The following is an 11,988-nucleotide window of genomic DNA, read 5'->3' as shown; positions in this document are numbered from 1 at the left end:
CAGGAGAGGTGAAAGAGCCACCCCTCGGCTTCCTAGAGCAGAAGGGCTGACGCACATGGGAAGCTAGGAGCGATCTTCTATCAAACCTGAATATTCTAGAGCCTCCAGCACAGAGCATGTGGGCAGCCCCGGTCTTTGCTGAGAGCAGCCTTCTGCACTGTCCCTGTCCACCGGGGAGCAGGTAAAGGGGAGCCACTAAAAATCATTGTTATACCACAGGGGACTTTCACAGTACCTCAGAGCCCCCTCCTTTTGCACAGTTCAATGGAGTCACAGCAGTATGTGCAAACCAGGCCTGTCTAAGGCAAGTTAGTGAGCTGGTTCACAACCCTTTGGGTTTGGCAACTGGCAGACGTTCTCCTTGGAGTTCTGTGCCCTGGGCCCCACTCTATTATTTAACTATTTGTCTCATAAGATGCTGTTACCAAGTTTGCTTCTTGGCTGGTTAATTCTTTGACAGGCTCTGGCATGATGCTGCAGAAAGGCTCCCTGGAGTTGTGCTAGCATCTGCTCCTGGCACCAGGCCCCTCAGAGGCAGAGGAAATGGCCCCAGGCAGTTCTTACCATTGCTGCTGGAACAAGAACCCAGCTTTGAGAGCGTTCCAGTGCTGACATCTCAAGAGTGTTAGCAGACTGGTCAGGAAAATCAGAGATGCCATGAAGCATCTGAACCCGAGCCTTGGTTATTGTATCTCTGCACTTTAACTGACCAACCCATGATTTATTCTAGAGAAACTACAAATCTGCACCCTCATCCTCCATTCCCAACATGCCACCCCTTGGCATCGTGCCTGATCACCCTGCTCCAGAGGGGTCTCCATGTCACGTTCCCAGCTCTCTAGCATGCAGCAGATCATGGTATAACACAGGACTCAACAGCAGAATGAGGACAGGAGCAAGAACCGGTCACATCCCAGCAAGGCTTTCATAGAAGCTGCACAGTGCTCCTAAGGTTACATGCAGGCTGCATTTTCTGATTCATTGATCCGGTGGCTCCACTTCCCCGACCCTGCACCCCTCTGGGGCAGTGGAAGATCACAGACAGAGATACTGCATAATATTTATTGAGACTCCAGTTCTTCACATTCGAACAGAGCTGCCAGAATTCTACCTGCAGGGTTTGAAGCAAGTCAGCGTGCTAAGGCTTGAAAACACCCTGCTGCTTCAGCCCTGCCTGGCTCAGAAAAAGCACGGCTTCCGGCAGCTTGCATGCTCTTCCCCCTCACAGTCCTATGCCAACCACGAACGTGGAAAGTTGTTCATAAGTATAAAGCAGAGCCAGTGGCTTCCCTGGACCAGTATTAATACCACATTTATCAGGACAGTATCTGAGCCCCTCTCCCCTTCTTCCTCAGTTGCTGTTCAGCAGAGCAGGACTTTCTTCTCCATCCCCATTCAATGCACGCACCCTGCGGAGAATAGAACAGCATGGAGAACAGTGATGCACCTTGTGCACAACAGCAGAGGACCTCACCTCTCCATTACCTCCTCTGCACAGTGGGCCGGGAAGGAGGCTATAAAGCTTGTGGCTTCCCTGTAACATGCAATGCATGGTGGAGAGGCCACCTTTCTCCTGACTAAGACAGGACAGACAGCCTGTGTGTGCATAAGAGCAGGTGGACTGGGGTGGAATGTGACCTCTCGGCAGTAACTCTATTTGTACAAGATGCTGATGGTTCACCACTCCTCCAGTAGGTAAGTGGGGAGGGGGATCTCTCCCCTACCTGCCCTTTGAGCTTTAGAGAGGAGCACTTTTTTATCCATGATCTTGTTTTTTCACATACTGGATCCACTATAAAAAACCTAAAGTAGCCAGTTAAAAAAATGAAAGAAACAAACCAAGTAAAGGAGGTGTCTGCAGCAGAGAGGAGGAAAGTCACTGAAGTCTGAGCCTTTCACTCACTAGCACTGCCTGGTGCCAGAACAGCATCACCTTAGTACAGGATTACGGTCCTTGCACTGTGTGAGTCCAAAGCCATCAGTCTGCCAGGATTATCCCAACCTAGGTACAGGTTCAGTAGGGCTGGTGTTCTGGTCCCTCGCTAGAGGAGTCCTGTGGGTCAGACAGTTTCATTTCCCTTTGGGCAGTAAATTGTAAACTATAGCTAGATACATGTCTCAGGGTAGGGGTCATGGAAAGAGGGCGCAGCAAAGTCCAACGTCCATTCAAGCATGTGACAGAGTCTTAGAGTGGAGTGTCCTCTTGTTTCTGCAGGTGGAAGTCTTGTCCCTGTTGACGCACTCCAGGCCAGGCACCTTCTGCCTGCCTCTCCCATCCTGCTGTCTTCAGTCTGATTTCTTTGCAGGTTTTCTGTTCTTCCACATCACAATCACTACAAAAACCCCTAACACAGGAAAGAGAGAGAGAGAGAGAGAGACTGAGTAAAACATAACCCCCGCCAGCTGCTGTGGCTTTTTAAACACGCTGCTACGAAAAATGGAACCTCATCACAGAAGGAGAGAGAGGCAATTCCACTGTGCAGAAGCTCACATTCAACTCCACTGTGCAGAATCACAGTCACAGACAGGGCACTGCTGTGTGGAAGTTCACACCACATGAGCCTTAGATACTGGCAGTTCACTGCTGTCAGCAATCAGATAAAACATTAGTGACCAACTTTTAAAGAGATCAGAATAAGACAGAAATGTGACTCACCTACAAACAGCACCAGAAGGAGCCCTGCGATCACAGGAATGGTAACCGAATACTCCCTGGGCAAGAAGAACTTATGAATCCCGTGATCGCTGTCAATGAAGGGCTGCAGGAAACAAAAGTGAAGGGCACCACTAAGTTGGACGATACAAAGACAACTCTCCAGCACCCGGAGCTTTATGGTTGCAATACTGGGACAGTTAACCTCAAGAGCCACAATTAACCTTAGGCTTGAAAACTAACCCCAAGTAACGAGAGAACATGCCTGTTCAATAACCTAGACTAGCGTGCAATAGGTACTTTAGCTACTGCTGTAGACAGAGAATGTAATAAGCGAAGGGCAGCTGAACAAGTGGAATATATCCATGGTACTGTAGTAAGCATGTGACACTAGGGATGTCAGAAGTGCTGCTGTCTAGTGGCTTGAGCATAGGAGCAAAAAACTCAGGGGTTCTAATTCAGATTTCCTCACTGCCTGGGACTGAACAAATCACTTATCCCCAGGAGGGTCTCAGCTTCCCTCTCTTGGAAAGTCACAGTACTATTTACTCCACTTCACAGAGGTGTTGCAGGTGTAGTTAAATGCTGCAGAACACTTTGCACCTATACCCATTGCTACCAGATAACCCTTATACAGCATAGGGACGTAAAAGGTTAACCAGTAAGCATTAGGCTTACCAGTTAACCAACCTTAACCGTTAACCTCTAAAGAAAGTCTAAACAAACAAACACAACAGTGAAGCCATTGAGACTGGAATAACCAGAGTGTGTGTGGGGATCCGTACCAGTATAATAATCCAGATGGTGTAGTAAACAAAAAGAAGGAGGCTAAAGGCTACCAAACCAAATCCAACCAGTTGGTCCATTGCTGTGGCCTGGAATATAAGAGAGTAAAAAGTCAAAACAATTCAGATCCTCCAACTGAATTACAGTCAGTATAAATGGCACAATGACATTTAAAGTACAAGTGTATATTACAGCCCCTAGCATGGTGAGGACCTGGTCCATAACGTTGACCTGAATTTCATGGGTTAGTTGTCATGGCTCGCCACTGATGGCATCTGACCAGAAGATTTATAGGTTCTTGTCCAATTCAGACTACGGGGTCCAAGAACTCAGAGAGTTCTATACTAGGAGAGGACTTTTGGGGTGCTTGGCAAAAACACTTACACTGAGGACAATACCAAACTGATAAAAACTTTATTGAGATTAACAAAAGAATAATAAATGCTATAAAATTTAAGACTGCAAAACAGTAAAAGAATTCCAAAACTCCTGGTGGTAACATTCCTATTATAAGTACCTTAACTTAACATACTCACACCCTTCCTTGAGGACCCGATAATAGGGAGGTGAAGGACCAGCCTTACTCCTGGCATGCCCAATAACACGATGATGCTGGCTTCCCCAAGAGTTAGGAATGTTGAGTAGTTATACTACACTACACAAGCTGAACTGAAAGCGTGATAGAACATAGACTGATAGATTGATAAAAGGATAGTCTATAGAATATAGAAGGACAAAGAAAGGAAAGAGCTAAAAGCCCCCTATGATATCCTTACAAGGTATTTTATAGGATCCTGATGCTATGCAATTCAGGCCCAACCTACTATACCCAAATCTTATTTCTGTACCCTAAGAAATTTACGGGTACTCTTATCCTATAGGTTAGTGGATTATGACACTTACTCCAAAAACTGCCAATCTAGGCTCTCTTGGCAACTTCCAGGTTTGTGGTATACCCTGTGGTTACCAACCGGTTGCAGACGCCGGATAAATCCATTCAGTGTTGTGAGTAGTTCCTCCCTTTGGTTCCCCAAAGTTCAGGGACCATTCCTATCTGTGCCAAAGGTTGATGGTTTTTATGATGACTTACTCTTAACTGATTATACTTTTAGCTATTTAGTGGATGTTACCGGATACAGGCTGGTAGGCTTCTTGCATTTCAGCAAAACTTATTCTATGTATAATTATTAGGAAACACATTTCATAGGAATTAATACTGATAAAATATAAGAATGAAATGGATTAATTCAGAAAGAGAAACATATTATTTGATACGGCTGGCTGGATTAGGAGGATATAATAGCTAGCAAAATAATCCTATGGGCTACAATAACTAGCACTCCTACCTGCGATGGTAATACAAATAAATAAAAATGCAGTTATATGTATCTTTTCTAGGTTGCAGCTCCTGGCCATGAAGATACACCACTGTAGTTTTGGAACAAAAGCCAAAAAAGGAAAATACTTGGCAAAAATATTGCCATAAATGCCTCAGTGATAAAACTCATCCCCTCTTGCTCTGAAATAGTGACAGGTTTCTTATCATGCTTCTGTGAGATGCTCATCAACTTGTGGTTCACTCAGTCACTTGTGACTGAAGCAGTTACTCTTACTCAGAGCCTGCAGCAATGTCCCCTGTGCTATGATCCTAGAAATCTCAAGCTGAGCAGATCAGTAAGTAGATGGGAGATCTTCTAGGAAAACCCCGGAAGCTGTCAGAAGTGGTGGTGGTGATTCACTGCAGTCAGCGCAGACTTTGATCCAGAAGGGTGTTAAGAGGCACTGTGCTACTGGGGGTGTCTTTTTTTTTTTTTATTAATGATATGGAAAACCAAGGTCCTGACCACATGAGATTATTAATGAGCCCAAGTCACTTTCTGAAAGGGCAGGGATGTTAACTTCCCTATCCTGGTCAAATTCTAATTCACATAATTACAACCCAATCAACTCCTGAATTCAATTTATTTTGATAATCTTAACACCTTGCATTTCATGAATGCTCAAATTCCTCACCTCAACACAACATTAACACAGCTTCATTGTGAGGCCAATATAATCATATGAGTCAAGCACCACCATGTTCACCTATGAGACTCCTAAGGTGCCGATCTTCATCGCTGAAAGGCAGCCACCTCTGGGGTGGAACAGGGATGCCATTCTGCATGACTAAACTATGCTTTTAAAGACAAGTGAAGGGAGAATCCCTCAACCAGGAGCAACTGGGTGACGGGGGTGGGGTGGGGATTGGATCCATGGTGGGGAAACAGAAGGTCATTAATGGGGTTGGAACCTGGCCTGGACACTTAGGTTAACCCTCCGTGGGGGGGCCTCTGGACCTCCAGTGCCAGGGTCCTGGGGTTTATATCATCCCATGAGTGCTGCAGCTCCAGCAGCACAGCACCACCTAGCAATGGGGAAAGCCCCAAAGGGGAATTAACCCTCCACTCCAAACTCATGCCTGCCTACGCCATCTGACCAGGGAGGTTAACCCCTTCACATCCCTCCCCCCCTCCCATTTGATCAGTGGGATTAACCCCTTCGCTCCTCCTCCCCCCTCCCATCTGACGAGGGGGATTAACCCCTTCGCTCCTCCTCCCCCCCCATCTGACCAGGGGGATTAACCCCTTCGCTCCTCCTCCCCCCCCATCTGACCAGGGGGATTAACCCCTTCACATCCCTCTCCCCTCCCATCTGATCAGGGGGATTAACCCCTTCGCTCCTCCTCCCCCTCCCATCTGATCAGGGGGATTAACCCCTTCGCTCCTCCTCCCCCTCCCATCTGATCAGGGGGATTAACCCCTTCAAGTCCCTCCCCCCGTGCCCGCCTGAAGGGAAACCAGCCCACACCAATTTCCTCCCCCAAGGAGCTGGTGGGACCCACCATGGTCCCCGCCGAGCGCCGCCGCAGACTCCGCCGCAGCCCGCTCACCAGGCTCAGACACTTCCGGGGGCACCAGGCCAATCAGCAATCGGCATTTTGGCCTCGCAGCATCACGGGAGTTGCCCCGGCATAATTGCATCATGGGGGATGTAGGCTCTCCGTGGCCCTTCCCCCGGGGCATCATGGGGGATGTAGGCTCTACGTGACCCTTCCCTGGGGCATCATGGGGGATGCAGCCTCTAAGTGACTACTTCCCCCCAAGGCATCATGGGAGATGTAGGCTCTACGTGGCTCCGTCCCCCCAGGCCATCATGGGGGATGTAGGCTGCACTGCAGGCCTGTCTCCTGCCAAGCCTCTGGGGACTGTGGTGTGGGTGGGGTGTGTGACTGTAACAGACCTAGGCATCATTCATCATGTGACAGCAACCCGTGTAAACCCCTACCTCCTTTGAAATAGGGAACTGAAAGGGGGCATGGGCTGCTCAAAGTGGGCCCCAGCTTTCCTTTTTGTAAAACCAAGATTTTATCAAACGTAAAGCCAACGCTGTGCTTCCAGCAGGGGTTTTCTTTTCAATGCCAAGAGCCCACCTTCTCCTTTCCATCAAACAAACCTTCCTCTGCAGCCTTCCTATGACCAAAGAGTGGAACTAACTGTAAATAAAAGCCAACGTTAGGCTGTCTCCAAGCAAGGAAGTGCACAAAGGAAAACAGACCAGGAAAACACACGTGCTGTTTAAAATTATTTCCAACAATCATGAGCTAGAAAATTCCTTCCCACCTCCCAGCAGGAGATTTTACAAAACCAACATTCAGTTTGTATCCCACAGGGAAAGGCTGCGTCCAGCTCCACGCCTCAGTCTAGCTGGGTTTTAATCAATATGTCAGGAGGATCCCTCCTCTGGCCCCCTTCCGATCTCTTCCCTCAAATGGAAGGCTGGGTAGGTTTGCTCTGGTATTTGTCACCTAAGTTCCAGTGTGATCAGGTCCTGGACATGTTCTCCACGTAGGATGGGACGATCAAACATTCTGCTTCTCAGCTGCTTCTGGTTCAATTTGGGGGACTCCTCCCAACAGACAGGATGCATAAAGGTGAGCCCCTGTAAGTGCCTGATGAAGGGTGGGACAAGCTTGCTCAACCTAGCTGCAGTGATGCACCTGGGAAAGTTTCTTGAGCTCAATGGGAAGCTGGCTCAGGAAGAACAGGGAAGAGGGCTGGAGGTCTCAGCCTTGTTCAGTCACAGTCACTCTTTCAGCGAGCCAGCAGACTTCACTGCCACAGGCTGCCTGGACGCAGCAGCATGTTCAATAGTCAGGTAAGGAAGAAGGCTGGTTGGTTGTGAACCAAACAGTAACATTCCTTTACCAAGCATGGCTGCAGCACTTAGGCTAACATTAAAGGGCCAGCTAGAACAGGGACAGTAAGCAAGGCTAGGCGGTTGTATAAAACACGGCAGGAGATTACATTTCCATTCGGGAGGTTCTTAAGTAAAGCCTGAATGATTTGTTGTATGGGGTAACATTTTCAAAAGCACCGAAGTGGCTTAGTAGCCAGCCAGTAGCCTAAGTCGCACTTTCAAAGGTGACAAGCACTTTTAGGAGAAAATCAGTGAGACTTTAGGCTAAGTTGCTTGGGTGCTTTTGAAATGTTTGCCCTAGATCTAGTCACAGACAACATAGGAAATATTCATGGCGACTGGTGGGAAGCATGCAGAAAACTTCAGAAAGAATTTGTGCCCGTCAGAAATAGAATCGTTTTGGAAAAATTCAGGATCTGCCCAGCCCAGCCCTTTGTGTTCTCTCTCTTAGGGACCCCAGCTCCAGGGATAAAACCACCTGCTACATTGGCTACAGAGAATACAACAATAATGAATTTAATTACAGCAACACTACGGACATCCTCACTGTTACTTATCACAGTAATGAGACTAAGTGCAAGAAGTGGAGGACTTCAACTTAAGAGTTTGTCTACACAGGGAAATTTACTGACATCATTATACCGTATAGTTATACCTTAAATAATTGGCACAGACGCTAAAGGATCCCAGAACTCAGAGGGACAGGGCAACAGCGCAAGATTAGCAGGCTCCAAAGGGAAGATTGCAAGCCCTGGGAAATGATGGGCCCCCATTCCCTAGAAAGAGGACTGCAGCAAAACACGGTGTCACTTCTCCTGGGAGTAGAGCTGAGCTGTAGCTCTCCCCTAGTCACCCACCAAGCCTTTCCCCCAACAGTGAATCAGACGCTTTAAATACTCCGACTACCTGGGGAAACCTACCAGTGTCATTATACCAGTATAACTAGTCTCACAGTAGAGCCATGGTCACTGCAGACACTGACTGATTCCTGTGTGGAATTCAGCTGTTGATTCAGGGTGCCCCAGAAAACCAGCTCTGGCCTTTGGGGCCCAAGAAGCCCAAACTTGGGGTGGGGATGGCTGTTCATAGATATGGGAGATGCATTGGGCCTCCAATGAGAGGGGGAGGGTTACTCTGGGCTCCTCCTAGATGCCACTCTAGGCTGTATCGGGGGGGAGGTTGTCCTGGGGGTCTGGGCACCAGCTGCCTTCACACAGTAGTGCTAATGCTTGCTCTGCCTGTCTCCAGCCCTATCCAACAGCCTCTTGAAGACTCTGGCTCATTCCAGTTGCAGCTCCCTGCACTCTGCCTCTTATGCCTCGGGAGATTTTTTTTCCAGCAGAGCCCCTGCCCCAATAGCTACCAGCCTGAGGATGTGGGGCCTGGCTGCATCAGACTCCTCCTGTTTGCAATGGCTGTAGCTGAGGCCCTTTACTGCATGTTTGATAAGTAGATCTCTCAGCCCTCAACTTCTCCCACGTCCTGCAAAAAGCAGCAGCAAGGTGGGGCGGGGATGGGGAAGCACCTTTGCTTTGCCTCAAAAGTTCTGCTTTGATCCAGCCTGGTTGGAGATTCAGCTGTGGTGTCTAGTTACTACTGGGCAAGGAGCAGGAAACCATATGAAAAGTGGCCTGTGACAGACAGGTGACTTTGGAGAAGGTTTTCTATGTCACAGGAGGGCTGGATTCAGAGTAACAGCCATGTTAGTCTGTATTCGCAAAAAGAAAAGGAGTACTTGTGGCACCTTAGAGACTAACCAATTTATTTGAACATAAGCTTTCGTGAGCTACAGCTCACTTCATCGGACTGACTCTGGAGATTTCCCCCTGGAGGACTGGGCCTTAACCAAGCCAGATTAGTTGTGTGGCTCCTACTCAGCCCCAAGACAGAGGGCTTGTCTATGGGTGCAGCTGCACCACCGTAGCGCTTAGCGAAGACACTAGCTACACTGAGGGGAGAGCTCCTCCTATCAGCATAGGTCCCCACCTCGGTCGAGGGGAGAAGCCCTGCTGTTGACACACATCGGGGGTTCAGTCTGTATAACTACATCCCTCAGGGGTGTGGATTTTTCAGTAGTGAGTGACGTTATACTGACATAGGTTTGTAGTGTAGACCGAGCCTCAGGCTAGGTCTATACTTAAAAGGTCCACATAGCTACATCGGTCAGGGGTGTGAAAAAGCCATCCCGGTCTGACAGAGCTCTGCCCACCTCCCTTCAGTGTAGACACCGCTACGTTGACAGAAGAATGCTTCTGTCGACACAGCTACACCCACACAGTCGCTGCAGCGTCGAGGCATACCCTCAGGCAAAGCCCCATTCTAGCTGTGTAATGTTATGGGTGGGGGGATGAGGCAGAAGGGTGGGGAATCAGAAACGGTTTGAGGGACTGAGCTGGATTTTTGACCCGACTGTGGCTCGTTACACAGATCGCCCAGCACTAGGGGGAGCAGCTGCCCAGGGAAGCCAGGCGCATTCCTGTATTCAGGGCTGGCCCTGGTCAGTTTTACACACACAGCCACCCCTGATCAAATGAAAGTGACAATGGAACTGACAGCGGCCCCACTAACAGGCCAGGTCCCATATTCCTGCCCCCCAAGAAACACCTGTCCACCCTACTCCCATACCTGCAGCAATCCTTGAGCTGCCTTTTACCCTCACCTAGATCCACCTGGAGGCTGGATAGAGGCCCTGCTCCAGGCAGAGCTGTATGCACTGAGCCCACATGATGCTGCAAGAGGCTACTTACCGGACTTGGGCCAGGAGTCCTGCTTTTCCTCACTGTCCTTTCAGCAGCACCGAGGCCTGGATTCTGGCAAGGCAGGGGATGAGGGGGAGAGACCCAGCATTGTGCGAAGGAGTATGGGATAAAGGAAAAAAAGGCATCGAGTGAAAGAGAAAGGAAGAGACACCAAGAACATGACACATGAGGAGGAAGAATGTTTAGAGACAGACTAAGGGCAAGCAATAAGGTAGGCCTATCTCAATCCTGGGATGGTAGGCAGAGCCCACCACAAGGGTGTCTACACAACCAGTGGTCTCCCATGGCAGTGAGTCTCCCAGCTCAGGTGACAGACTCAGGGCTGATTCACACTGGAAGCCAACAATGGCACAGCTGCCTCCCTCAGTGGTGTGAAAAATCCAGCCCCCTGAGAGACAGAGCTACGCCCACCTAACTCCTGCTGCAGACAGTGCTGGGCTCTTCTGTTGACCTTGCTGCTGCCTCTCAGGGAGGTGGATTAACTACAGCAATGGGAGAACCCCTTCCATCAGCATAGATCACGTCTACAGCAGTGCAGCTGTAGCATGTCAAGTGTAGACAAGCCCTAAGTCTGTGGACCCGAGGCTGTGAGCTGTGCAGATGTTTCCCAAAAGGCCCTCCCCCTCAGATGAAGGAAGGGCCCGAGAACCCAGCATGTAAAAGCAATTTCAAGGGCCAAAAAATGACCAGAGGGCAGGGACAGGGTCAAATCCAGAAGGGAATGCCCAGCAGAGCCCTCCACACCGTGCCCACTGCTCCAAGGAGTCAGTGGATGCCTCCTGGGGCTAAATGGGCACATGGATAAGGGTCAGGGAAAAGGCCCCAGAGAATGCCCCCACCTAGCTTTCTCCTCCTAGAGTGATGGATGGCTGCTTTGGGCGGGACCAGGAAAAGGGTGACAGGGTCGTTTCAGGATTTGACTGAGTAGGAGAGATGAACACAAGGGTTGTGGGGCCTGCAATCCCAGGGTTAGATGCTTCAGAATAGTCTGGGGCCGGGTCTGCGCCCAGCCCCACGTTTCATCAGCCCTTCCCTGCCACAGGCTCCTGTGCCCTCCGTCCCATGCGCGCTGCCAGAGGAATCCGGATCAGCCCGGAGGAGCAGCCCTGGTGCAGGCTCTGCTACTGGTCTGGGGACTGGAAGAGGACCACACCCAGGAAGAGTCCAGCCAGGCACTGGAGCAAGCAGAGGCCGAGGAAAGTCTCCCGTTTCAGTGGATTGGGATGGTCTGGTGCTCCGATTAGGAGTCTGGGTTCCATTCACTCTGCGGCTTGGGCAAGTTATTTTGCCAGCTCTGTGCTTTAGTTTCTGCCTTGTAACCTGCTGATGCCGCAAACACAAGCAACCCTGTGTAGCAGTGAAATCACTGGGGCTATTTCAGGTACCCAGCGTAGGCAGAATCTGCCAGACTGGACCTTTGTGTCTTCAGACAGGCAAATTAGCTTTTGTTGAGGCGAGTATCAAGATGCACACGCCCAGGTGAGTGACCCAAGCAGAGGCCAGTGGTGATAGAAGGAAGTTATAAAATAGGAATCAAGGGGGTTAGTTGGTATG

General features: G+C 49.5%; 1 protein-coding gene across 1 annotated transcript; it reads right to left on the bottom strand.

Annotated features, from left to right (window-relative positions):
* Positions 1 to 676: 676 nt before the first annotated feature.
* DPM2 (dolichyl-phosphate mannosyltransferase subunit 2, regulatory) lies at positions 677 to 6,462 on the bottom strand. The gene is given in 6 exon segments (XM_074973363.1): positions 677 to 1,409; positions 1,840 to 2,345; positions 2,657 to 2,759; positions 3,439 to 3,528; positions 6,321 to 6,350; positions 6,352 to 6,462. Coding segments are annotated over 5 exon segments (393 nt in total). The 3' UTR covers positions 677 to 1,409; positions 1,840 to 2,286.
* Positions 6,463 to 11,988: the final 5,526 nt, after the last annotated feature.

This window comes from Natator depressus, chromosome 16 (assembly GCF_965152275.1).
Source record: "Natator depressus isolate rNatDep1 chromosome 16, rNatDep2.hap1, whole genome shotgun sequence".
NCBI lineage: Eukaryota > Metazoa > Chordata > Testudines > Cheloniidae > Natator > Natator depressus.
The sequence above is the reverse complement of the archived record's forward strand: the minus strand, read 5'-3'. Positions and strand labels throughout refer to the sequence as shown.